Source organism: Castor canadensis, chromosome 5 (genome assembly GCF_047511655.1).
Source record: "Castor canadensis chromosome 5, mCasCan1.hap1v2, whole genome shotgun sequence".
In the NCBI taxonomy this organism is placed as follows: domain Eukaryota; kingdom Metazoa; phylum Chordata; class Mammalia; order Rodentia; family Castoridae; genus Castor; species Castor canadensis.
The window spans coordinates 137,652,384-137,677,169 of record NC_133390.1 but is presented as its reverse complement, the minus strand read 5'-3'; the positions used below and the strand labels follow the sequence as shown (position 1 = coordinate 137,677,169).

General features: G+C 41.3%; 1 protein-coding gene across 4 annotated transcripts in view; it reads left to right on the top strand.

Moving 5' to 3' along the window:
- Slc24a3 (solute carrier family 24 member 3) overlaps positions 1 to 24,786 on the top strand; it is a 499,789-nt gene that overhangs the window by 459,602 nt on the left and 15,401 nt on the right. For all 4 annotated transcript variants that reach the window (XM_074074249.1, XM_020170610.2, XM_074074251.1 and 1 more), the window contains 7 exons: positions 2,508 to 2,561; positions 6,838 to 6,971; positions 8,700 to 8,860; positions 9,578 to 9,860; positions 17,273 to 17,439; positions 20,154 to 20,268; positions 21,312 to 21,424. In XM_074074249.1, the coding sequence (XP_073930350.1) occupies positions 2,508 to 2,561; positions 6,838 to 6,971; positions 8,700 to 8,860; positions 9,578 to 9,860; positions 17,273 to 17,439; positions 20,154 to 20,268; positions 21,312 to 21,424 (1,027 nt within the window). The remainder of the gene's footprint in view (positions 1 to 2,507; positions 2,562 to 6,837; positions 6,972 to 8,699; positions 8,861 to 9,577; positions 9,861 to 17,272; positions 17,440 to 20,153; positions 20,269 to 21,311; positions 21,425 to 24,786) is intronic.

Below are 24,786 nucleotides of genomic sequence, written 5' to 3'. Positions count from 1 at the left end.
ACAGTCCATGAATCCATGATGGCCACTCATTCAGGGTTGTGATGCTGCCACAGGAAATCTGGAATGTGTATTCCATGAGTCTGAGGGCCCAATATGAAAACTGAAGTACCCAGGATGATGGTTTTGTTTCTTCTTTTGTGTCTCAAATTGTAACTGTGGGGGAGATTCTGGGATCATCACCTGGAAACTCTACCTGGGTGGTGTTAAAAGAGTAGCCTCAGATACTCTGGGTCATGGTTAGGATTAGAGAGCAGTGCACACCAGGTACCAGCACAGAGCAGCCCTCCAAAGACCATCTTTGGCAAGAGAATCAGGAGCCAGTTGAAAGTGGTTCAAAATGAAAATTGGGGAAGAGCAGAAAAAAACCCGGATCATTCCACAGAACCAGATCCTTGGAGAGCAGCAGATGGAGTATAGTCTGGAGAGAAAGGTGGAGAAGATGCCTATGTCCTAGGCAGAAAGAAGCAAAGGAGAGCCATGTGACTTCAGAGGTCTGGATCTGGATCTGGTCTAATCCCAGACTCTTTCAGCACACCTCCTGTGTACTGGACTCTTTCAGAACTGAACACAATAAAAAATCAAACACAACACTGACTTGGAGACTCTTATGGGATAGTAGGGAGGCAGACAGTTGACATGGAATCATGGGGTCTTTTCCAGATGCACATGGCACTAGGGAGAAGGGGACAAGAGGAAAGAATTCTAAAGAGCATTGCTGATGAAACAATCAAGCCATCAAATCCAAGGGAACAGCAGGTGGATGGCCCAGACGTGTCAGGGAGCCCAGCTTGTCTAATGTGGAGGCCTTGAGTGAACCCTGTGTCTTGGTGTCCACAAAGTAAACTTGAAATGTTAATTAAAGCAGGTGTCCCATCCCACAGGCATCCCTGAAAAATGACCTAGGAGAACATGGTCTGAATAATGTGACAAAAGGGCTTGCTTTCAGCAAAGAAATAAAAAAGATCTAAAAGAATGAGAAAAAGTATAAATATAACTGTTTAGAAAGGTCTGGACTTAAGTCACCCTGGCTGTAATATTTTATTGAAGTTGGTTCATTTCCCAAGGACCTCTCACTGAGTGTATTAAAATGCATCTTTCTTCAAAATGAATGCCGAGAATAAAATCTTGCTTTCCTCGTGAATTTTAGGCTGCACATACATTTTCTTTAGGGGGTCATTGAGGTAAAAGTTACATTACAGCCATTTTACCAGTGATTGAAGGGGTACTAAACCCAGCCCTCTGAGAATTTCCACTGTTAGAGGAATAGAAAACTGTGGCAGAAATTGGAGGGATTTGGATACCCCGAGCACTTTCTCTGATGGATACATAAATGTTGGCAGAATCATTCTTAATGGAGGTGTGGTAGTGTGGTCGTACTTACAAGTTACATGCCACTCCCCATTTAATAACGGGCTTGTCCCCAGTTCTTCACTTTTATAAGTGCTGAAGCAATATAGCCTTTTATACATGTACAAATGTGTAGTGTCCTTTATATATTTAGCCTGATTTTTCTCTAGGGTCAACTTCCAGACATGGATTTTGAAAAGGGTAAAAGACGGATAGACGTAACATGGAATTTCCTCTTTACACCACTCTAGCCACCTTCTCTCGAAGCCAAAATGACTACTCAATTAGCTAATTAAATTTTACAGCTAAAAGGGAGCCCAGAAACAAGTTCCCTGTGTTTTAGCTAGAAGTTACTAAAATAAATAAGATAAAAGTCTTCAAATTATAAGAAGCTCAAGGTACATTGCCGTGGGTTTCGTTATGGTTTCCTCCTTCTTCTTAACTATTTTCTTCTTCTCGCTCTCTCTTACCTTTCCCTGTTGGGACATTTCCTGTCCAGGTTTCTCTCACTCACTCCCTCTTCCATCCCTCCCCCTCCCCCCTACACTCTCCCCTCTCCCTGCTCCCTCCCCCCCTCCCTTGCTCCCTCCCTCTCTTTTCATTTTGGCAGTACCAGAGTTTGAACTCAGGTCTTCACACTTGCTAGGCAAGCACTCTACAACTTGAGCCATGTCTTCCAGCCTGTTTAGTGCTGGTTATTTTGGAGCTAGGCTCTCGCTTTTTACCCAGGCTGGCCTGGACCGCAATCCTATTTTATACTTCCTGCTGTTGCTAGGATGATAGGCACATGCCACTGTGCCCAGTTGTTTTTTGTTTTCTTCTTTTTTTACTGTTGAGATGGAGTTTCATAAACATTTTTGCCCAGACTGGTCTGGAACTGTGATCCTCCAGATCTCAGCTTCCAAGTATCTTGAATTATAGATGTGAGCCAGCCAGCTCCAAGGGCTCAAATACCAGCGAGGAAAGAAGGAGTATTTTCCTTTTAGGTTGAGAAGAAAGAGAAAGATCATTGAAAGCCATGTACAGCATAGAAATCATCTGCAGACCAGGAAATGTTTTTCGCCTGCCTTGCCATCCTGGCCATTTTCAGAGTGGGTTGGGGTGTTTCACCGCTGCCTGCCTGGGGTCACTTTCTGTAACTCTTCTTGGTTTGTGTGCAGGTGGGAGTCTCTAGTCCTTGTGCTGATGTATCTCATCTACATTGTCATCATGAAGTAAGTAAGATATCTCCATAATTTCCTTTCCCAAACCTTCTCCTACACCCAGCATGATGTGATGATGTGGTACAAGAGGGTATTGGCTGGTCTTCAGCCTTCACCATGAGAGACTCGTTCAGCTCCTTGGCAACCTGTTAGGGATCTCTGTCATCTTGATTAGTGGCAATAACAAGGACCTTTCTAATCCATACATGAGGACAGAATCAAAGCTTCCATGTTTCACTGGAGAACTCTCTAGAACCCATGCTCCCTCTTCAGGATCTGGCCACTTTGCCTTTGACTTTCATAAGAAATAAAGTAAAATTGAATAAGTTATATTTCTACATGGGGTGAGGGAAGATAGGACTAGAGCTAATTAGGAAATGACTAAAACCAAGGAGCACACGATTGTGGTACCAGTCATCTGTTGCCATATAACAAAGTACCCCAAAACTTAGTGTCTTAAAACCACAAGCACATATCATCTCACACCATTTCTGAGAGTTAGAAATCCAGGAGCTGCTTCACTGGGGTCCCAACTCAGGGTCTCTCATGAGATTGTAGGTCAGATGTTGGCCAGGGAAGCTTGTATGTCCACTGTGGAGATGGTCTACTCACACAGCTGGTAAACTGATGCCACTTGGCTGGAGGGTTTAGCTCCTCACTTGAGCTTCTTGAGCGTCTTCCTCTGGAGCAAGAGGGAGGGAGCAAGAGGGTCTCTGCCACACTTTCTATGACCTCATCTCAGAACTCCACACCATCGCTTCTGCCATATTCTATTTATTAGAAGTGAGTCACTAAGTAAAGGCCACACTCAAGTGACAAACTACATAGGCAAAATTATATAGTGATTCAGTGCCTGTATTTGGGAAGGCTTTAAATAGTACACACAGTTTACTTCAGTGTTTTCTATTCAATTCTTGTAACTTTATGAAGAAAACTGTCTAAGGCTCTAAGTTTGAGTTCTGAGAGAGTCAGAATCCTCTTCTTCCCTTTTGAGAAAGTGGATCCAAGCAGTGATTCGAGGAGAACTGCCATAGAGTGTCTACTCTATGCCCAACCTTGACCTATAAAAGTGCATCCCATCATGAATTTCCTGGCGACTTCACAGAATGTGGTGGTCTTCAAACACAGATCAAGTCTAAAGGGAAGGAAGTTTGAGGAATTTCACTAGCTTCCCTTCAACAGTCAATTCACCCTTTTCCAGAGCCATCAGAAAGGCAGGCATGGGGGCCTTAAGATAGTGAGTGAACACATCCTCTCCTCTGTCCCACATCACGCCAGACATGGAAGCTACGGAAGTGTATTTCTGCTGATGCCTCAGCTTTACTACCACTCCAGCTGTTCAAACCAGCAGGATACAAATAAAACAGCGAATGGCAGCTCGCAGAATTTTCTGCATAAATTCTGGTCCTAAATTCTAAATTGAAATCTCTGCTCTTTAGCCATCCTCCTCTGCAATCAGAGGCTTTAATCATTGGGTTTTATAAAATCTGATTTATAAAATTACATGCTTCACAATAAAATAGCTTCAGGGTGCAAGCACAAAATTTAAAACATTCAATTAAAAATATAAAACAGAGCTGCAGTTTTAAAAAAAAAAAAAGTATATGTTAGAATCGTGGGTTGCCTTCTGGGTAGATAGCATATAAATGATTTTAAACATTCTGTCTGAAGGTCCAAAAGCAATTTTGGATTGGCCAAATAGGTGGAAACCTTAAGGGAGCATGCAATATACATGGCCTTGGCAACGATTGATTTCCATACATCCTGGGTCACTTCCTTTGGATTTGTTCCTCAAATGAGGCAATAAAGACTGGTGGGTAAGAACCAGTGCTTTCTTTTGGCCCTGGAAATGGACCTGTCACTTACTAGTCATGGGACCTTGGCCAAGTTATTCAGTTATTTTGAATCTCAGTTTCCTCTTCTATAAAATAAAAGTAATAATTCTTACCTCAAATGATTTTTTATGAAGATGGAATGTGGCATCTTTGTTACTAACCTAATGTCTGGTTTCAAGAAAGTCCTCATTGTATGATATCATTATCCTATTATCCAAACCTCAATAAGTGAAAAATATGCAATTGTGTTTTAATAGCAAACTCTCATGCAAGTTAGTATTTTTATGGGTAAATGGTTTGTGTGTCAAGATGGCACAAACACTGATTCTCCTCCCACAGTAGGAGAAGGCACTCTTACTGAACCTAGAAAGTGGAAAGACCATTTCATTAAGGAGAATGTTGAGTACACACAAAAGTAGACCCAATAGTATGACAAGTCCTTTGTGTTCATCACCAACCTCAACAATCATCAGCCTATGACTGCCTCACCTGCACTGTATCTATATCCCTCCCTCCATACAATTTTGAAACCCCAGACATTATAATAGATCATCCATAAAACTTTCAACATATGTTCCTAAAAGGATTTATTTGTAATATAGACACAATTACTATCATAAAAGTTAATGCTAATTTTTAATATCATAAAATAATGTTCAAATTTCTAGTAGTTTCACAAGGGTCATATTTTACAGTTTCTTTGAGTCTCATATATCATAAATTTTTCTAAAGTCAGAATCCAAATAAATGATTTTAAAAATCACTCTTTTGACAAACTTTAGTTGTTTACCTTGCAAAGATTCCATGGTTTGGAAATTGTTGATGAGATCCTGTAACGTAGAGTAACCTCTTCCTTTGGCTTCTTTGTTTCCTTATATGTCAATATTTGATTCAAATCAGGCTAGACTCTGTCCTGAATAGTGCTATATTTGCCATCAGGATGGAAATTGATAGTGCCTTTTTCTCTGTCATGTTGGTAGCCATTGATGCTCACTATCTGGATCCATTATTTTGTGAAGGCTGCAAAATATAGTGATGTTGTAATTCTGTGCTCACCTCTTGTTGAATCCTGAGGGTCTTCCACGATTGGCCCATCTATTTCTCTTTTTGAAGCCAACATCCATCACTTTTGACTAGTTTTCTATTTTTCTTCATTCAACGTAGGAACCATAGGTTCCAAAGAATACGGAAAGGGGCTCATGGAAGAGAAGGTTCAACCAGAGGGCCCCTCTGTCTCTACCATGATAAGTCTTGTTCCCATAGGGAACCCACCCAGAGTTGCACTGACAGAAGAATCAGGTACAGGGATATAACAGGAAGGGAGTCCAGAGGGTCTCATGTCTGTAGCACCAAAAGGATGAGGAGAGGAAACACAGGTGGAGTGGACTTCCAGCCGGCAGTTGAGAGGTTGCATGCTGTCATTCATATGAGAGGCTGGATGTCAAAGTGTGGGGACCCCCACAGTAAGCTATGAAGCCTTTAGATCTTTGAGCACAATAGGGGAGAGTAAGCAGTAGTGGTCTACACTATCCATGTCTTTGCCCAGGAGTTTTCATGTGTTTCCTACAAGTACTTATTAGGAATCTTCTAGTACTGGAGAAAAAGAGACAAGAACATTTACCTGTCAAGAACAGCCCCTGTCCAGTTCAGCTGTACTCAAGTTGCTCCCATTATTCCTGAGTGATCTAGAGATCTTGCCATTTCTTATTTTTCTGGTTATCAGTGACTTGTGGCTAGGATTTGTGTTTATTATCTTTCTGAAAATTTCCCTATGTGTTCTTTCAGTAAACCATATGCTACCTGGTCTCTTTTTTAAAAAGACACACTACACAATGATTTTACTCAATCATTTTAGAGAATTATAGATCAGAATTTTTTCATAAAGCCAGGAGCCAATTGGACCTGGAATTAGGGTACAACAATAACAAAGATTCACACAATAAAATCTCTGCCTCCATGAAACAAAAGACAGACAAAGACCTGGACAGTCACCCAGTGTATAATATGTAGACCATGGGGCCCAACCATTACATGAGACATCCCCTTCCCCACCAAGCTAGTTCCTCACAATAAAAACCTTGGAGATGTAGCCCAAGGAAGGGAGAGTTTGATTGTCCAGGGAGCCTTATCACAAAGCCTTCATGTTCAGCCTCAGAGTATGGGAGGTCAGTCCTCCACTGCCATTGAAGAGGTGGCTAAGGAAGCCCTGTACCATTGATTTATATAATAATCATTTTATTTTCACTTACCATAGACCCTTCAGTTGGGAAGTAGTTGTTATGTTGTAGGGGAAACGGGATGATGAGAACAATCATAACATGAAGCATGGGACCCCACTCAATGTATCTAGATCACTGGAGCTCCAGGGAGAGCATGGAGGGAGTTGGGAAATGGAGGAAATGACGGAGTGGAAAGTGCTAATGACTTTTTCTTTTATCTATTGCTTTGCTCAGATACAATGCTTGCATCCATCAGTGCTTTGAAAGGAGGACAAAAGGTGCTGGGAACATGGTCAATGGATTGGCCAATAATGCGGAAATCGATGATAGCAGCAACTGCGACGCAACTGTGGTGCTACTTAAGAAAGGTAACCCATGCTAGAGTGTGAGTCCTCCTGCCCATTTCATAGCCACACCCAGGCATTCCCAGCTGGCTCTGCTGGACCACTGCCTGTCTCTTGGAAGAGGAGACAAGGAGGCAGAAGCTTCTCTCTCTCCCACCCTCCCTTTGGCTGCATCATGAACAGTCTTGTATCTGGTAGCCAACTCAGAAGCCCAGTGGAGAGTCTCAGAGAACACATTTTCTGGAAATGATACAGAGAAATGAGGCCAAGAGGACCAATGAGAGAAGATCATGGGTTTTGGGGTATTGGTTCCATCACATCTGGGTTATGTGACCATGAAGCAAATTACTTAACCTCTCTGAGCCTCAGTTTTTTCTTCAGATTAATGAGAATCATTTTGTAATGAATAAATCAGATGAAGTATATGCAATAATTTGGTGTGATGCTTTATAAGTGACAGGTGTTTTTAGTACAATATTACATATATCCAAATTCACTTTCAAGCTACATTAACTGAGTGTCCAAGGTGCAAAAGGAGATGTGAAAAGTGCTTTTCTTTTGAAAGTAATTATTATGTTCAAATAAATAAATATTTATAAATATTTATAAGAACATAAATATTATGTTCTTATAAAGCAATTTATATACTAAGCAAAATAATGTGATACCACTGACAAATAACATTCTTTTGTAGAAGAACATAGGAAAATACAGTTGCTTTGCAGAAAAAAAAAACAGGAAATATATTAGAAACTATACAGATTATTTTCAAATATACCTCTTACTTTGGACTCCCTAGGTAATTATTAAATTTCGAAAAACAAATATTTTTTTCTGAGTATTATATGTAGGTTTAATAAAGATTTAGGTGCTATTTAGAACCATTATTCCTGGGGATTTTATTTAATTTCTTCTCTTCTTGGTAGTTTATAACCATAAAAGGAACTCTTGTAGGACCAAGTAGAGCTACCTAATATTAGTCAGTGTTTTCAGAGAACATTTCATGGTTTAGTGGATTGAAAAATAGGAATATGTACCAATAGAGGCTGTGGCAAGGTACCTGTAAGCTATGTGCACCTGTGACTCATTCACAGAGAAGAGACTTAGGCCATGCTGGAACATTTTTCAGGCCTCCCAGAACATAATTATAATGGACTTGTCCCAAGATCCCTTCTGAAAACTAGTCTTCTGTGCGTATATAGCTCACTAACCCATCCCCTTGTCCACTCTGCTCACAGGCTGGGCTTCAGGAGCATGTACATGTCAACATCATGACTTACACCTGACACTAAAGTCAGTTCTGTAACATTTAACAGCTCAGTACAAACACTGCTGAAGGGAATACTAAAGGTTATTGGGGTCTTTCCTGTGTCCCAGATATAAGTGGTGGGGAAAGAAACCTTTGAGGACAAAGATGAATTCTCTTATGTTATCATTCATCTTTACCATGTCAATGAGCAATGCTTGAATTGTTTCAAATCATTTCAAATAAACTATTAATAAGACCCATGGGAAGGAGATTTTTACTCTTCACCAATTTTTTCTCTATATAACCTTCCCTGGATGCATGGGTGGATGGAGGGACAGGAGGCAGGGAGAGTGAGTAAGTAAATGGATGGTTGGATGGATGGATGAACGGATGCAAAGAAGGGAAGGATTGAGGAGATAAAGGAGAAAAGAAAGAATGAGTGAATACCTCTTTCCTACTCCTGGCCTCAATAATATTTTATTTCATCTGTTTCATTTCCCTAGCCAATTTCCACCGCAAAGCGTCAGTGATCATGGTGGATGAGTTGCTGTCGGCCTACCCACACCAGCTTTCTTTCTCTGAGGCTGGCCTTCGAATCATGATCACAAGCCACTTCCCCCCCAAGACCCGGCTCTCCATGGCTAGCCGCATGTTGATCAATGAGGTACTTGGGAAAGCACAGTCCACCTACCACTGGACAGGGGTGGTAAACAAAGGACAGAAGGCTTCCTGACTCCGAGTTTAATGCGATAGTATCCCTCAGTCCTTTCCCAGCATCTTTGCTCACTGGCCAGCTGTATATACTAATCCATACTCTTCTCTCTGCATGTCTAGCTCCCAGTTATATAGCAAAACTCTTTTGTCCCCTTCTACCTACCTTTTTCCTTTGTTCATCCTTTTAAATAAAGCCCCCTAGTGTAAGCCTGAACAGAAGCAGCTGCTAAATAAAGATTATCTTAGTTTAAAGTAATCCAGAGTCTATGAGCTAATTGTCCTTCTTTGGGGTGACCGCTTTATTGATACACTAATCCAAACACAATTCTATTATGGCTTTCTCACATATGGAAAAAGAATTCCTACAATCTGCAGAAGAAAGATAACCCCACAGTGCAGACGTCAAAGAAGTGTACAACTGGACATGGAATTTTCTGCTAAGGGGATTTGCAATTTCCAATGGTTCATCAAAGGTTACTCCTTCCTCCCAGAGGGAGATTGTCTGAACTGATTATTCCTTTGCGTAATCTCTTAAAACTTGACTCCAGAGTCTTCTGAAAGCGCCTCTTTGTCAGTTGCACGGGAAAGATCCTGATAGCTCAAGTTCTGGGTGTGAGGTGCTTGCCATCTTTTTGACCATGGTAAACATATCATTTTCTCTTTCCAGAGACAAAGACTGATAAACAGCAGGGCTTATGCCAATGGGGAATCAGAGGTCGCCATCAAAATCCCAATTAAGCACACGGTGGAGAATGGAACAGGGCCCAGCAGTGCTCCGGACAGGGGCGTGAATGGGACTCGGAGAGACGATGTTGTTGCCGAGGCTGGCAATGAGACAGAGAATGAGAACGAGGACAACGAGAACAATGAGAATGACGAGGAGGAGGAAGAAGAGGAGGAGGAGGATGAAGACGATGATGAAGGACCATACACGCCATTTGACCCCCCCTGTAAGAGGTCCTATATCTGGGCTGGGTTGGGGAGTTATTTTAAGGCCACTGAGTGGATGCCTTGACTTGGATGAATGTTTTACTATTCAATTCAAAAAAAGTGTCTATGTAAACATAAGCATATTTATATGAGGTTTCTACAGTGGGCAAGTCTGTTTTGTAAAAGGTCCAAAGATGACAAAGATGGTGGCACATGATCACACAGGTTGAAATTTGAGCTTTGATCAAATGCATTGTTTAGACAATGGTCCTCTCTTAGCTCTTCTGCAAGACCTTTCAATGATAAGTAGGAAATGCACATGACCCATGTTGGCAAGGCAGCTTCCTGCTCCAGGGCACAAGTACTTCATTCCCCTTCACCTATACCATTAAATATATTTGCTAGGGCTTTCTTTCTAATGCCAGCACTGGGGGCTCATGCCCAAATTCCTTTGTTCCCACTTCCTATTCTTTGCCCCTATTCAAGTCCCTCCCTTTTCCACAACCTGCTATTTTCAGAGCTGGAGCCACAGAAGATGCGGACTTGGGCAAAAAGTTGGTCTGCAGGTCCTTCCCCAGTGGGGCTGACCAGGTTCCCTGGTATCTTAAAAGTGGGAGGGGCAAGGCCTGTAAGAGTTTTCAGGACCTCAGCCAACAGGGCCAAGTCCTCCTTCCTCTGATTGTTGTAGTTAGACATTTTAGAAACCTTGTCTCCCACCCATTAGTAGAATGGTGGACCAAGCCCAAAAAATTCAGTCTCTGCTTTTCTAGAAGCTTCTGGCTGTTTTTGGGGACCATCAAAGTGCCTGAGGCTTAATAAGCATGTGCATGAGGACTATCTAAGGAAGATTACATGACCCACTTGAAAGCCCATTTAATGGGGGATATGTCTGAGTTTTGTGTTGTTTTGGGTGCAAGAACTTGCTGTGATCCTAAGGTGCTTCTCTCTCTGGGTCCAGGGGACCATACATAAAACAGACCAAAACTGCTACTGAGCCCACTCATGGCTCTTAAATAGAAACCTATTAAACCCCTAACAAAACTAATTAGAAAATATCTGTCCAAATTCCGATGCTCCAGCCAAATTCTACAACCATTGTCAGTTAGATTATTATTTGTCAGTAAGTTATCTTGATAGTAAAATGTATACAGCAGTCCTCCCTTATCTGTGGTTTCATTTTTGTTGTTTCAGTTATCCAAAGTCAACTGTGGTCAATTGTAATCAACCACAGCCTGAAAATATTAAATGAGAAATTCTGAAAATAAACAATTTGTAAGTTTGATAATGAGCTATGTCCTGCTCCATCCCACTCTTTTGTCCAGTGTATCCATACTGTGTATGCTATCCAACTGTTAGTCACTTAGCAGCATGGTATCGCAGTGCTTATGTTCAAGTAACCCTTTTTACTTAATAACAGCCCTGAAGTGCAAGATTAGTAATGCTGGCAATTTTATTACAGTATGTTATAATTGTTCTGTTTATTATTAGTTATTGTTGTTTATCTCTTACTGTGCCTAATTTATAAATTAAACCTTACCTAAGTTTGAATGTATAGGAGAAACTGTATGTGAGGCTCTATACCATCCACAGTTTCAGGCAACAAATGGAGGCCATGGAACATAACCCCTCAGACAAGGGGTTTTCTATACTGGCTATTGATACATTTTGCCACCTTTGAGGATTTTTCTTGACAACCTTCTTCCTTGTTAACCAGGTCAAAATCATCTTAAGGAGTAAATGACCAAACCCTCCATTCCTCCCCTGAAAGCCTCTGTATTTGTTTCCTCTTGCTGCATAACAAATAGCCACATATTTAGCAGCTGAAAACACCCCCACTGGTTAGTTCACAGTTCTGCAGGTCAGGTAGGAAGACCGGCTGGGTTCTCAGAGCTCTCGAGGCCATAATAAAGACGTGACTGTGTTTCTTTCCGGAAGCCTTGGGAAGAATCTTTCCTTGGCACATACACCTGGTTGGTGGCATATTCGGTTCCTTAAGGCTGTACAGCTCCTTCCTGGCTGTTTTCTGGGCCTGCTCACTGCTCCTGGAGGCCCTCTGAGTTCCTCCTCACAGAGCCTCTTCATCTTCAACTGAATGTACCAGGTGCTCACCCTTCTGATCTCTCTGGAATCCCCTTCTGCTTATGATTAGACCAGACCACCTGTATACCTCACTACTGAAGGTCAACTTGGCCATAAAACACAGCACTCATGAGACTGCAGCTTATCCTATTCATGGGTTCTGAGGACTGGCGTGCAGAATTTAGGGGCCCATGTCTAGAACTTAGCTTATCCCACTTTGTGTTCAGAGCCTACCATTAGCAGACCATAATCAAGCTCCCACTTATTTTGCTAAAGTCTTCCAGTGTGCAGAAAATGGCACACTGATTAAGTGTATCTCTCCAGATAGACAATGAAGGAGACCTATGTGATGTGAGACCGATGGTCTGGTTCCCATGCCTGAGCCTCATTACTTGGTGGGACAAAGTACCCTTTTCCATCACTTGTTCCATATTCCTTTCCTGGTCAAGAACAATTCCAGACCTTCCTGTGGAGTTTCAAGGTAGAATCATGTGTCATTTAAGAGAAATTCATGTCTTTAAGTGATTATGCAAACATCATGGAGTGTATTCATATACACTAAGATGGCTATGACATCACTAGGTGATGCAATCTTACGGGACCATTGTCATATGTGTGGTCATTCATGACCGAAAGGCCATTATGCAGTGCATGACTGTATTTGAAATGCCTGCTCACAGCCCCTCTGACTCAGTGATTAAGTTGCAGACAATAGAGTGTTCAGACCTTTGGTCACATATTCTTGGCTCCTTGTGTGTGAGGAGATGTGGCTGCAGGTGACCTACTCCCTGTAATCATGCCAGCTGAGGCTCACGAACCTCATATCAGGCACCAAAGTTCTCACCAGCCCTTCACCCCTGGACATCCTTGATGAAATTTAGTTCCTGACTCAGGTTTGATGTAAGACTGAGGACTCTGCATTTCTAACAAGCTCCCAGGTGACACCTGTGCTGCTGGTCCATAGTTCACAGTTGGAGTAGTCAAGAACTAGTGACTTAGAGTGAAAGAGTGACCACAGTTTTTCTAAGACCTAGGAGAGCCTAAATCAGAGCCAGATTCTACTCTGAGATGAAGAATGGACTTGCCACATTGTGACCTCACTTTCCTCCCATGAGCGACTAAGAAACCCCATCTCTGGACTCAGGGGCCCAACCAGGCCCCTCCCTGGGTCAGACAGGCCATGGCTCAGTGGTAAGAAGGCCAGAGTGTGCCTCAGGCCAGCAGAGGATATCAACATGCCAAGGAGATTCAGACCAGGGAGCCCACGATGGGCCCTCTTGCACCAAGATCCTTTGGCCTGAAAAAAGTCCATCCACACAAAGAGGACGTTTTTCTCTCATGGTAATCCTGCAAGGAAATGGAGCTCCCTCTCCTTGTTACTGTTATGCAGCTTTGGGGTTTACTTCTCTCCAGGACTTGACTGTAGTGGGTATAATTAACCAATTAGTTATTTGGTAATATGTAAATCCTGAAATATATATATAATATATGTATAAATGTGTATATGCATATATGCATCATAGGAATGTATATATGAATAGATTGTGCATATGTGTATAGGATGCAATGTATAAATGATGTATGTGTACATGGGACATGAATTGTATACTGTATACATTTAATGTGTTGTATACTATGTAAAATGCACAGGTATTAATGTAACTGTTCATAGGTGCACATACTGTATGTATAGGATATATAGATATAATGTACACATATGTCATGTGTATATTATGCTATGCATAGTTTATGTACATGCATACATACATATAAGAATATACCTATTCTTATCTCTTGAATGAAGAATGCCTTGTCATTGACAGACAGAAATGTGAACACATTTCCATAAAGAGAAGACTAGAAGGAAATCCACCAAAATATAATTATGCTTTTTTCTAGATGGAATTAATTTTTTCTATACTTTCTATTTAAAATGTGCATTTTCATTTCCTAGACAACCAGAACAAATGTATGTATTTAGCTATTGGTCTAAAATATTGCACAATTACTTTTTCTGTCTCCAATTGAATTAATCTTTATAAAAAAATTAAGGAACATAATTTAGAAACAAGGCCTTTTGCTCTTTAAAGTCAAGTCATTCACAAAGGAATACTAGAACACATTCCCCTTGCTTCATCTCCATGTTGCTGACTGGCTTTCATGAAATCACCTAATCATTGGCACATGGGCTCCATGGAAAGAAGTTTTGTTTTCTTAATTCACTGCTGTGTCCCCAGTGCCTGGAGCAGCACATGGCCCAAAGTGGCAAAGAAGGCACCCAATAAATATTTGCTAAGTGAACAAATAAACCTGTCCCTTTGGGGCACTGTTTGGACCAAATGGTAATGGAACAAAAGATAAAATAATGCTCAGAATTGCTGTTGACTCAAAGAGGAAAGGAAATAATTTTTACCCCTTTGTCCAGAAATGGACATTGAGACTAGCTAAAATGTGGACTCTTCTTGTTTAACTTCTCATCAAAATCATTTTTAAATGCCTTTCCCAAACACTTAGTTTGCTCAAGGAGTTATATTTGTTATATTACTCTTAAAGACATATTTTAGATAATACTCACTGAATTTCTACCTTTGAGATTGTCGTTACAAAGGAGCAATAACAAAAAGAAAGCACACCATTTTAAAGACAGTGGAACTGTGCCTTCCAGATATAATGTCCTCACAGTGCCAAGTTGAAATATTTGAAAACAGCTGAGGAAAAGCTTAGCCCTCACTGGCCCTAGCTGAACTGTGTGCAGCTTTGTCTGATTAATCTCATTTTTCCCAGCACTTGCCGTTGTAAGGTCTGACTTCATCTTTCTTCTCTTTTTTATTTTTTGAGGAATATTAAAGAACCAAATTGAGGTCATTTCTCTTCCTATTCATGTGTTTCTTTGAAATCTTTGATTGCGTGTGTATTTTAAACCAAACCATATCTCAGGTTCTCTCCCTGCAAGTCCCATAAGGGGCCAGAAAGGGGATCCTAAGAGTTCCATGTGGATAAAGCCTGGACGCCCCATTGCAGGATTTAGGAACATGTGGAATTGCAGGATTATTTGAGATTCCGAGATCTGGCCATATTGTAGATTCTGTAGTATTTGAAGCCCTCACAAGACAACAGTCACACAGACTTCTTGCTTTACAATCCATCCAAACAGACTCAGAGATGTCATCATCTCCTTGACTGTCACCCAGCTTTAAGTCTAACAATATGCATAACAGCTGACAGGAAGAAATCCTCTTTCCCAATAATTTTTTCTCCTTGCTTTGATCTGTCTTTGCTAGAGTCTCAAACTTTTCTTTTTTCTGTCTGATTAAATTGTTTATAGTAGTGTTATTACTATTAATATTTATTGAGCTTCCTGAAAAGGGCTCAGAGTGCTTGAGTGCTGAAAAAGAGCCAAATGAGGGATGGTATATGAACAGGGAAATTGATGGGCAGGGATCAGATCAGAAAGGCCTCATAATTTGGAGTAAAACCATATCTCCCTACCATAAATGTAGTGGAAGGTTCTAGAACAATTTGCCTTTGGAAACTCTGCCTCTGGCTGCTGGTAGGAAACAGATGCAGGTAGGACATTTACTGGTGTGGGACTCCCCTTCAGAAGCCAGGTCTGTAGCCAGGCCACAGATGAACGACTGGGGGAGTGGAGGCTGTGGAAATGGTAGAAATTTCATAGGTCAGTGTCAGGGTTGGGCATGGGATGAAAGAAAAGGACAAATCAAGAATATATCAGGATTTTGGCAAGAGCCACTTATAAGTTTAGATTGTCCAACCCCTGTGCTAATATCTGATTTGATTCTCCCAGCAATTCTGTGAGCTCCATGTTTGCATGTCCACATTTCATAGATGATAAAACCAAGGCTGTGGGAGTTTAAGTAACTGAACAATGCAACTCCTAAGCCACAGTGGAAACTGGACCCCAACGCTATCTGATGGGGAAGCCCCACTCTCTCCTATAAACCACCCTGCCCTGGCTTCTAAGGGAGACCAGAGGGTGCCAGCAATGATGTTAGGCAATTTTCTATGCAATTGTAAGAAACTCGAGTTTGGTAAGAGAAAATATGAAATTGGACTGTGTATTGGTTCAAAATATGAAACAAATTTTATTAAACTTTGTGTTAACACATTCTCCTTATTCAAAATATTGTAATAAAAATTACCTCCCTAACTTTGGTGGGAATATGAAATAGTTCAATCATTTTGAAAAACTGTTCTCAGTTTCTTACAAAGTTAAGCAAATACCCATCTCATGACCCAGAAATTTCCCAAGGTCTTCACCCAAAAGAAATGAAACTGTGCCCACAAAAAGACTTCCAGAAGGGTTTTCACAGTCACTTTGGTTGTAATGCCCTAAAACTGGCAACTCCCCAAATGCCCGCCCACATGACAATGGATGAACAAGTGTAGCGTATTCACAGGTTAGAATAATACTACAATTACAAGGAATTAATTGCTGACACATCAATAAATTACAAAAAAAAATACTTGTTCAATCAAAGAAGGTAAACATATAACTCTAGTAGATGATTTAAAACAGGAAAAGCTAATCTGTGATTGTCAGATTAAAGGCTGACTAGAAACAGACACAGAACTTTCTGGAAGATGGAGATGTTCTGTATCTCCATTGAAGTGGGTATGTACATATTTCTTAGCAGTGAAGCAGGATGTGAATTAGCAGCTAAGCAGGATGGTAACAAAAGCCAAAGGACTCGAGCTAATATTTGTCAAATCTGAGGTTATAAGGAACTCATGGCAGTAGAACCACGAAAGTAAGCATTTCTGGGTGTCTCTCATACACAAAATGGTCAGGCAGTATAGGGATAGTGTAAGATGGGATAGATGGCAAATCGATCATCTTGTCCACACCAGCAAGTTGCTGGGTAGGAAGCCAATTAATTACTAATTTGCAAATCCTTATCAGCTTGGGGTGCGAATGCTTAGAAATTCCACTAGATGGCGCTATATCTACTGGCGCTTTATAATTTTAGAAAAATTCAGTCACCAAACTATGATGAGAACAGACACAAACCGGTGGTCTTCCTAGCTCCTCACCCCCCACTTCAAGTCCTTTACATACCTACTCTAATGCCACTCCTTTTGTGTCCTGAGTATCTTCCTCTTCTTTTCCCAAACCATTCCTTCAGCCCCACCCTGACCTAACTAGCAGGTGGGCAGTGGATAACTCTTTTTACTCTGGTTTTGTATGTCAGTCTTCTTTGGTGGTAAAAAAAAGCCATGTTTTAGAAAAAGAGCAATATGATAAGATGTAGTTCTGGGGAAAGCAATGCAGGGGCTAGTAGAACAAAGAAACAAAGCTAACTAAATTTCTTGTCTTTTCCTTGCATTTTTCTAGCTGGCAAACTGGAAACAGTGAAATGGGCATTCACCTGGCCACTGAGTTTTGTCTTATACTTCACTGTCCCCAACTGCAACAAGCCTCGCTGGGAGAAATGGTTTATGGTGACATTTGCTTCATCCACATTATGGATCGCAGCCTTCTCCTACATGATGGTGTGGATGGTAAGTGTATACAGGACCCCAGGCATTGCTAGATCTCTTTAGAGAAAGGTAGACTGAAGTAGAGGGCAGTAAGAGTTGAGGCTTCAACCAATAACTGTATCAGCCAGCGATTAGTACAATAACCTGCAAAATAAACTACCCCTGAACTGAATGGTTTAGAATCACAAGCCTTCATTCTGCTTACACATCTTCAGGTCGACTTGATTTGATTCATCTTAGCTGGGACTGACTATCCAGCTCTGCTCCAAGCTACAGGATAGTTATGTTTGGTTCAGATAGTGGTAGTGACCAGGAAATGGTACTCTCATGATGTATCATTAGAATGCAAGAGGACAAGTGGAAACACTAGATATTCCCTAGGGCTGTCACGTGGGACTAATTTACCTTACCATTATTCCTCCCATACTCCAACGGCCAAGCCCAGCACCCACCAGGTGGGGAAAATGCACTCCACTTACTCTAGTGAGGAGCAATGGAAGTCACAGGTAAAAGACACATAGGAAAGTGTGAGGAACTGGGAAAGTGATAATCAACCTGCCCCCTCCCTATCTTCCCAAGTCTTAGTTTCTTCAGCCAGACAATGGCATCATTGGATTAAGGGTCCCTTCTGAGATTAAAATACTTACTAAGTGATTAGCCTGGGTAATGGGGCTGTAGTTTAAACTAGCTCTGCCTCAAAGTCATTTTAAGAAACCCAACCAGTCAGAATGTGTTGTTCACTTAGAACTACGCTTTTTAACTGGGGAGCCTAATTCATTAGAATTGGATTTGGACAGAAATTAAAAGCCATGACAAAAGTTATGAAAATCCAAATTATATTTGCATGAGTATTGGACAAAAATGCAATATAATTCAGGGGAAATAAGAGCTAAAAATAAGATTCTGAAAAGATTATTTTGGAGGTAATAACAAATTTGTAAAACTGATACAATGAATTCATACTTATCCCTTACCTCAACATCACAAAACTTACTAAAACTGAAGTCTTATAGCCAGGGGTTTCTCCCTCATCTGACATGTTCACTGAGAGCTACCTCTGATCCAGATTTGGAGGACAGGGGCTGCTACCCCTAACTTCAAGGGGCTTACTGGTTTTCTCTGAAGTCCACTAACTGGTGAATTGACTAATCTGGGTTCCTAATCACGGGATTTTGATAAGTCCTGAGAAATGTCTGATAGTAAGGGAGAAAACAGGGAGAAGCAAGAGACCTGGCCTGGTCTCCTTGGGTAATCGGTTCCCCAAAATGTTATACTCAAGCTCATACATCATAATAACAGCATAAGTGCGGCATGCCAATCTGGGCTAAGCCAGACCGCAGTCTTCAGGGACAGAGCTGAGGAAAGGAAAAACAAGGTTCAATCGGGAAGTTTGTAGGTCCAGTTTACAAAAGCTCCTCAGGATAACAGAATAGAAATGTGTGTTGTGGCATCTCCTTTCCTCCCTGGAGACTAGAAGTCAGAAGCCTGAGGCCACCCCCGGGGTAAATTCAGCTCTGAACGGAAATGAGGAGACTTTTCTGGTTTGGAAGGGAGTAAGCCAAACATCTCAGTGGATTTCCCTCACATCCCCCAAACCTCTGGACAGGGAAGAAGCAATTGTAGTCTTGCAGTGAAGTCTGGTTTCCTGTGTTGGTATCTTTTACATCGACCCACCCAGCTGTCAGAATAATGTGCTCTTTATGACATATGGTTTGCATTCGTTGCAATTTTATAGAAAGTGAGCAAGACCCAACGGTGCCCTAAAATGTCCTACTAGTTTTAGGTCTTGCCAGTGTCTTTTCCCTAGGCCCACAAAGAGGGAATTTATCTCTTTTCCCACTTATCTGTTACTTTCTACCAATTCCTTCATGTCTCTCTCACAAACTACTTTCAGTTCCTTCCATCTGGAAATTCAGGGAGCAACAATGGGCTCATCTGCATAGTGAAATCTCAGGTATCACAGGTTCATTTGGTAAAAGCCCCTCCTGTGTAGACCCCAGTGCTGCCTATGCAATGAGCCCATCCACCTAGGTTGGAATCCTCTCTGCCACTTTCCAGCAGCATTGGACTTGGACAAATGCCTCCCTGAGCCTCAGTTTCCTCATCAGAGAAGTAGGAAAGCATAGGAAGGAAGGAGAGAAGTAGGAAGGGAGGGAGGGAGAGAGAGAGAGCGAGAGAAACAAAGAAAGAAACTGAGAAACTGGTGAAGAAGATGAAGTTGACACAGAAAATGGCATTTTTACCAAGCTTCGCAGAATCAATGACAGGAAAAGCTGCCTATAGCTTTTCTGACAAGACTAGATGATGTGAAATCCAGCCCTTTTCCAAGTCACAGAAATTCCCACGATACAGCTGCGGATGCAGAGCTTACATTCTTAGCATAGCCTAGCATCCTGGGTTTCCCAGGACCATCTTGAGTTCACATATTTTGTTCCATTATCTTTTTCCTGAAAATCTATTTCCACAAACTGCCTTTGTCACCTGAAAGTAGTCAATGAGAAGCCTAGCTTTTTACTGAAAAATCTGTATTCTGAGAGTACAACGTCTCATGACCAGTAGGCCTGAATTTCATCTGTATGATGTCCATTGTCCCAGTGTTGATATAGTGAGCAGGCGTGCACCCCAGGTAACTGGCCCAGATTGGAACCTTTTCTGAGTCTTAATCAGAGGGAGCCTGGACAGGTGGGGTCACAGTGGGCCTTAGCTCACTCACCACTTCTTTCTGCTTCTTCCAGGTCACGATCATCGGTTACACGCTAGGGATTCCTGACGTCATCATGGGGATCACCTTCCTGGCTGCAGGAACCAGTGTGCCTGACTGCATGGCCAGCCTCATTGTGGCTAGACAAGGTGGGACCTCTGGAGGTGACAGGGATGGAAAAAAAATAGGAAGGAAATTCTTTGTACCTGGGGGTGGGGTCCATGTGGCAACAAATGGGGCAGAAAATTCCACTTGGAAGGAGTGGTGGGTAACCTCAATGTGGTGGTCAAATGAGCCAGAAGGTTTTTTCCCTCATTTTCCTAGGCAGCACCCACAGCCCCTTCTGGCTGTATTACCATCCTTTCATCATTAAAACTAATAATAAAAATATAGTGGTGGGCCTCCTTTGCTGAGTAAGGAATTTAGGTGCATTTCTTATCAATTTAAACAAGTGTGTGAGGTAGGGACAATTTTACTCCCATTTGGTGGATAAAGAAACTGAGGCTTAGAAAGGCCCGACCCCCCCCACCTAAGGTTTACCAAGATGCACACCCCTCAAAGTGACAGTTGCCAGAGTTCAGTTTTCAGCGTATAGTAGACCCTTTCCTTCTTCAACACCACATTTACTTCCCCAGGTAGATATTCTTGATGGCTGTGCCCTTTTCACACCCACACTCATTTATGTGTTTGATTGATGCTAGAAGGCATTTAGTTTAAGCAAATGCATTGTGCAGCTACAAAACTTAGCACCATGTCCTCTAGAAATCCTCACAAAATTATACTAACTGCATTATCTTCATATTACCCAATTATTCAGAAGATCTAAATACAGTCTACAGCAGTCAGGAAATAATACTAAAATATGTAATTTGTGAGCTTGTGAGTCTCTACTAAATTTGTTCCTTTCAGAAGCATGGCTCAAAACCTCCAGAATTTTGAGGAAAATGTTTGGTTTTTTGAATCAGTGATCATATTTGAAAGTTCAACATTTCAATAGAACGTGTTTTTCTATGTTTTATAATCAGTGTCATTTTTTTTCTATCATTGAGAAACTGGGAGAGAATCAAATATGTAATCCTGAAAAACTACTCTCTGGCTCTTATATCAAAGAGCTGAGAGAGTCCCACATGGGGCTCCTGCCTCTCCTGGGGTCCCCTCCCTCCCTCACTCAAGTGGCCTCTCATCCTTGCAGGGATGGGGGACATGGCTGTGTCCAACTCCATTGGAAGCAATGTGTTTGACATCCTGATCGGGCTGGGTCTTCCCTGGGCCCTGCAGACTCTAGCTGTGGATTATGGATCATACGTAAGTGGTTTTCCCCATAACTTTTTCTTAAATCCAGAACTATATGGAGTGTGTTTTTAGTGACCTTGGCCACTGGGACCATCTTATGACAAAGGAAGTGTGGAAATAGTAATATTGAGGAAGAAACAAAACCCTCTTGTCAAAGTCTTTCCAATGCCATGCTTTGGAGATGTTCAGTACTCTAGAACAGAAGCAGGCAAATGTTCTCTGTCTAGAGCCAAATAGTAAATATCTTAGGCTTTATGGGCCAGATGGTCTCTGTCACAGCTACTAACCCTGCTTATGTAGCAGGAAGCAGCCTAGAAAGCCTGGCAGTTTCAGTACCATTTTATTTATAGAAACTGGAATTGGAATGCTTGTAATTCTCACATGTCATAGTGTGTTATACTTTGATTTTTTTCAACCATTTAAAAATATAAAAATCATATCAACTCATGAGCTATACAAAACCAGTTGATGGGCCAAATTTGGCTCCTGGCCATAATTTGCCAACCCCATCTCTAGTATATTTGTACTTACTTCATCTCATTACATGCTGGGTGATTCATGTAAGAGAGACCCTGAAGAGATGCCATCCAGGTTGGCCAATGAAAGGGTGTCATTCATTGGGTGGACACAGGATTCCAAATAACCCTCCTAAATTCTGCAGGTCAAGAGTGAAACCATTGTCAGTCAGCCTCTTTGGTTGACTTACATCAACCAAATTCACAAGTATTTTATGTCAACAGATAGCAGTAAGGTACATAAGTAACAGGCAGAGAGCATACTTATTTGGGGTGATTTGTTCTCTGTATTCCCATAGAAAAATCTTATGTGGAAGATACTCTTGATATTCCATGACCATCCTTGTTTGATGATCCATCAGAAGTACTCACAGGAATCAATACCAGATTATATTTGTGGCTAAGATTTATTATAGCAAAGGATATGGAATAAAAGCCACAAGTAAATGAAGAATGTCAGAAGCCCAGAGAGGTCAAGTGCAGGATTCCAGTTCCTTCCTTCTAAAAGTGAACTAGAGGGACATATGTGAGATGTCTCTGTTCAGGGAAGTCCACTGGCGTCTGAGACTCTTGGGGGGGATAGTCAGGTAGGCACAGTTCTTCTCCAAGAACAGCTGTGATAATTGACTCTCAGAGTCCCAAAGCAGAGACCAGTTATACATCCCAAAGCTTGCTAAACAAGCTGGTACAGCATGGCCCATTGGTTCTTGTGTACAAAAAAAAAAAATCATCAGTTAGTAACACCCTGAGAGCCATATTCTCAGGGACTGGCCGAAGCGTCTCTGGAGGCGTGCTGCATTAACACCGTCTGCAAAGAAGGTTAAGTTAGACTAGGAGTGCATGCTACAATATTACAGACAACTCCAAAATCTCCCTGGAGTAACTCACAATGGTTGATTTCTCAAATTCCACAGCAGATGTTCCCATTCTGACAGCTCCATGGACTCTTCCAAACAGAAACTCAGAGACTGGGGCTTATTCTACCATCTTAGAATCCTTATTTTTTAGCCAAAAAAGAGAAAGAAAAGGCATAGATTACACAGATCATTTTGACAAGGGCTAAAAGTAGTTTGTGTCTTGTCTCTCCTAATTCCATTGTCCAAATAACACATGGATACTCACCTAGATGCAAGAAAGATCTCAGAAATGACCCAAACAATGTATGCACATGTGACTAAATGAATAATAATAATAAAAAGAAAGATCTGAGTGATTCATCTAGCTGTGTGCCCCAGAAGGGGAAGAGATGTAGGTGGCAGTGAGCACTAGTAGGCTCTCCAGTCTAGTTTGTGTGATGAAGGACAGAATTCAAACAAAAGAAATCTGCTGGGTAACTTTTCCTGGAGCTACCATTGCTCAATGCACCCACCCATATTGGAGGCCTCTTTCTCTCCCAGTCATGCTGGCACATTGATCAATCCCGGCTCTTTGACTCCTTTTTTCTGGGTTGCACGTGGACCACCTGTCCCTTCTGTAACACATCTTTCCTGTTCTCAAGATGAGAGCTGTATTATTGATTGTGTTTAAACTCTCCCATTAAGGCTGGCTTGTCACATACTTAAAATGCAAGTTTTGCCAATGCTAAAGAAATCTCTCAGGTTTCTCTCCAACTGGCTAGTCTGAACCCTCACTTTTTTATTCTTTTTTTTCCCTCACAAAAATAACTCATGTACTTTATAGAAAACTCTGAAGCAGTACCCACGCAATAGAATCTTCTGTAATGATGGAGAGGCTGTACAGATGCACTGGCTAATACATGAGTCACCAGCCACAAGTGACTTAGAAGCACTTAGTGTGTGAACTGTATTTTTTTATTTTAATTTAATTGTAATTACCTTAAGTTTATATAGCCACATGTAGCTTACAGCTGTTTGTTGGACACTATAGTTCTGGAGAATGAAATAAAATTTATCCATATTCTAATCCAGAGATAACTATTGTTAGTGTTCCTCTTTCTAGGTGTGTTATGCAGCTGAGATCACACTACACAAACATTGTGTACATTACTTTTTCTACTTCTTGTTATGTCAAACCCAGTTGTCTTAAAATCTCATTAGAAACTTCATTTTCAAAGGTGGCCTAATATTTTAGCATAAGGATATTCCAAAATTTGCTTAATCATGCCACTACTCTTAGACACATTGCTTCAAGATTTTCACTGTTTTAAGTAACTATGCCTCAGACATCTTTGTACCTCAATCTATAGATTTTGTGGGAGCTTTAAAAATTATACCTAAATTTATATCTACATTTTGAGTTCTTTCTTTAGAACTCCAAGTTGGAGTTGGAAGACCAGGGACAGTGGTTCATGCCTATAAACCCAACTACTCAAGAGGCAGAGATCAGGAGGATCGTGTTTCAAGGCCAGTCAGGCAAAAAGTTAGTGAGATCCCCCCATCTCAACAAATAATCCAGGTGTCGTGGTGTGCATCTATAATCTCAGCTGTATGGGAGGTGTAGGTAGGAGGAGCATGGGCTGAAGCCAACCTTGGATAAAAACACAAGACCCTATCCAAAAAATAACTAAAAGTTCTGGAGTATAGCCCAAGTGGTAGAGCACCTGCCTAACAAACACATGCCCTCAGTTGAAATCCTAGTACTGAAAAAAAAAAGTTGAAATTATTATGTAGAATTGTTTTTCAAAATTCCAATATTCTTTTCTCTTGAATTTGTCAAAGTTTATCCATAAGGTTAGGAAGCAGTTTCATGTACCCACATATTGGTGAGAGTGGACACTGACTTTCATATTTTTGTCTTCCTCATGGCACACACTATGGGGCAGGCATATACTGGAGCCATGAAAAATGTGTGGAATGCAATAGAACCCATGGCAAGTTCTTTCCTGGCACTCATATTCAT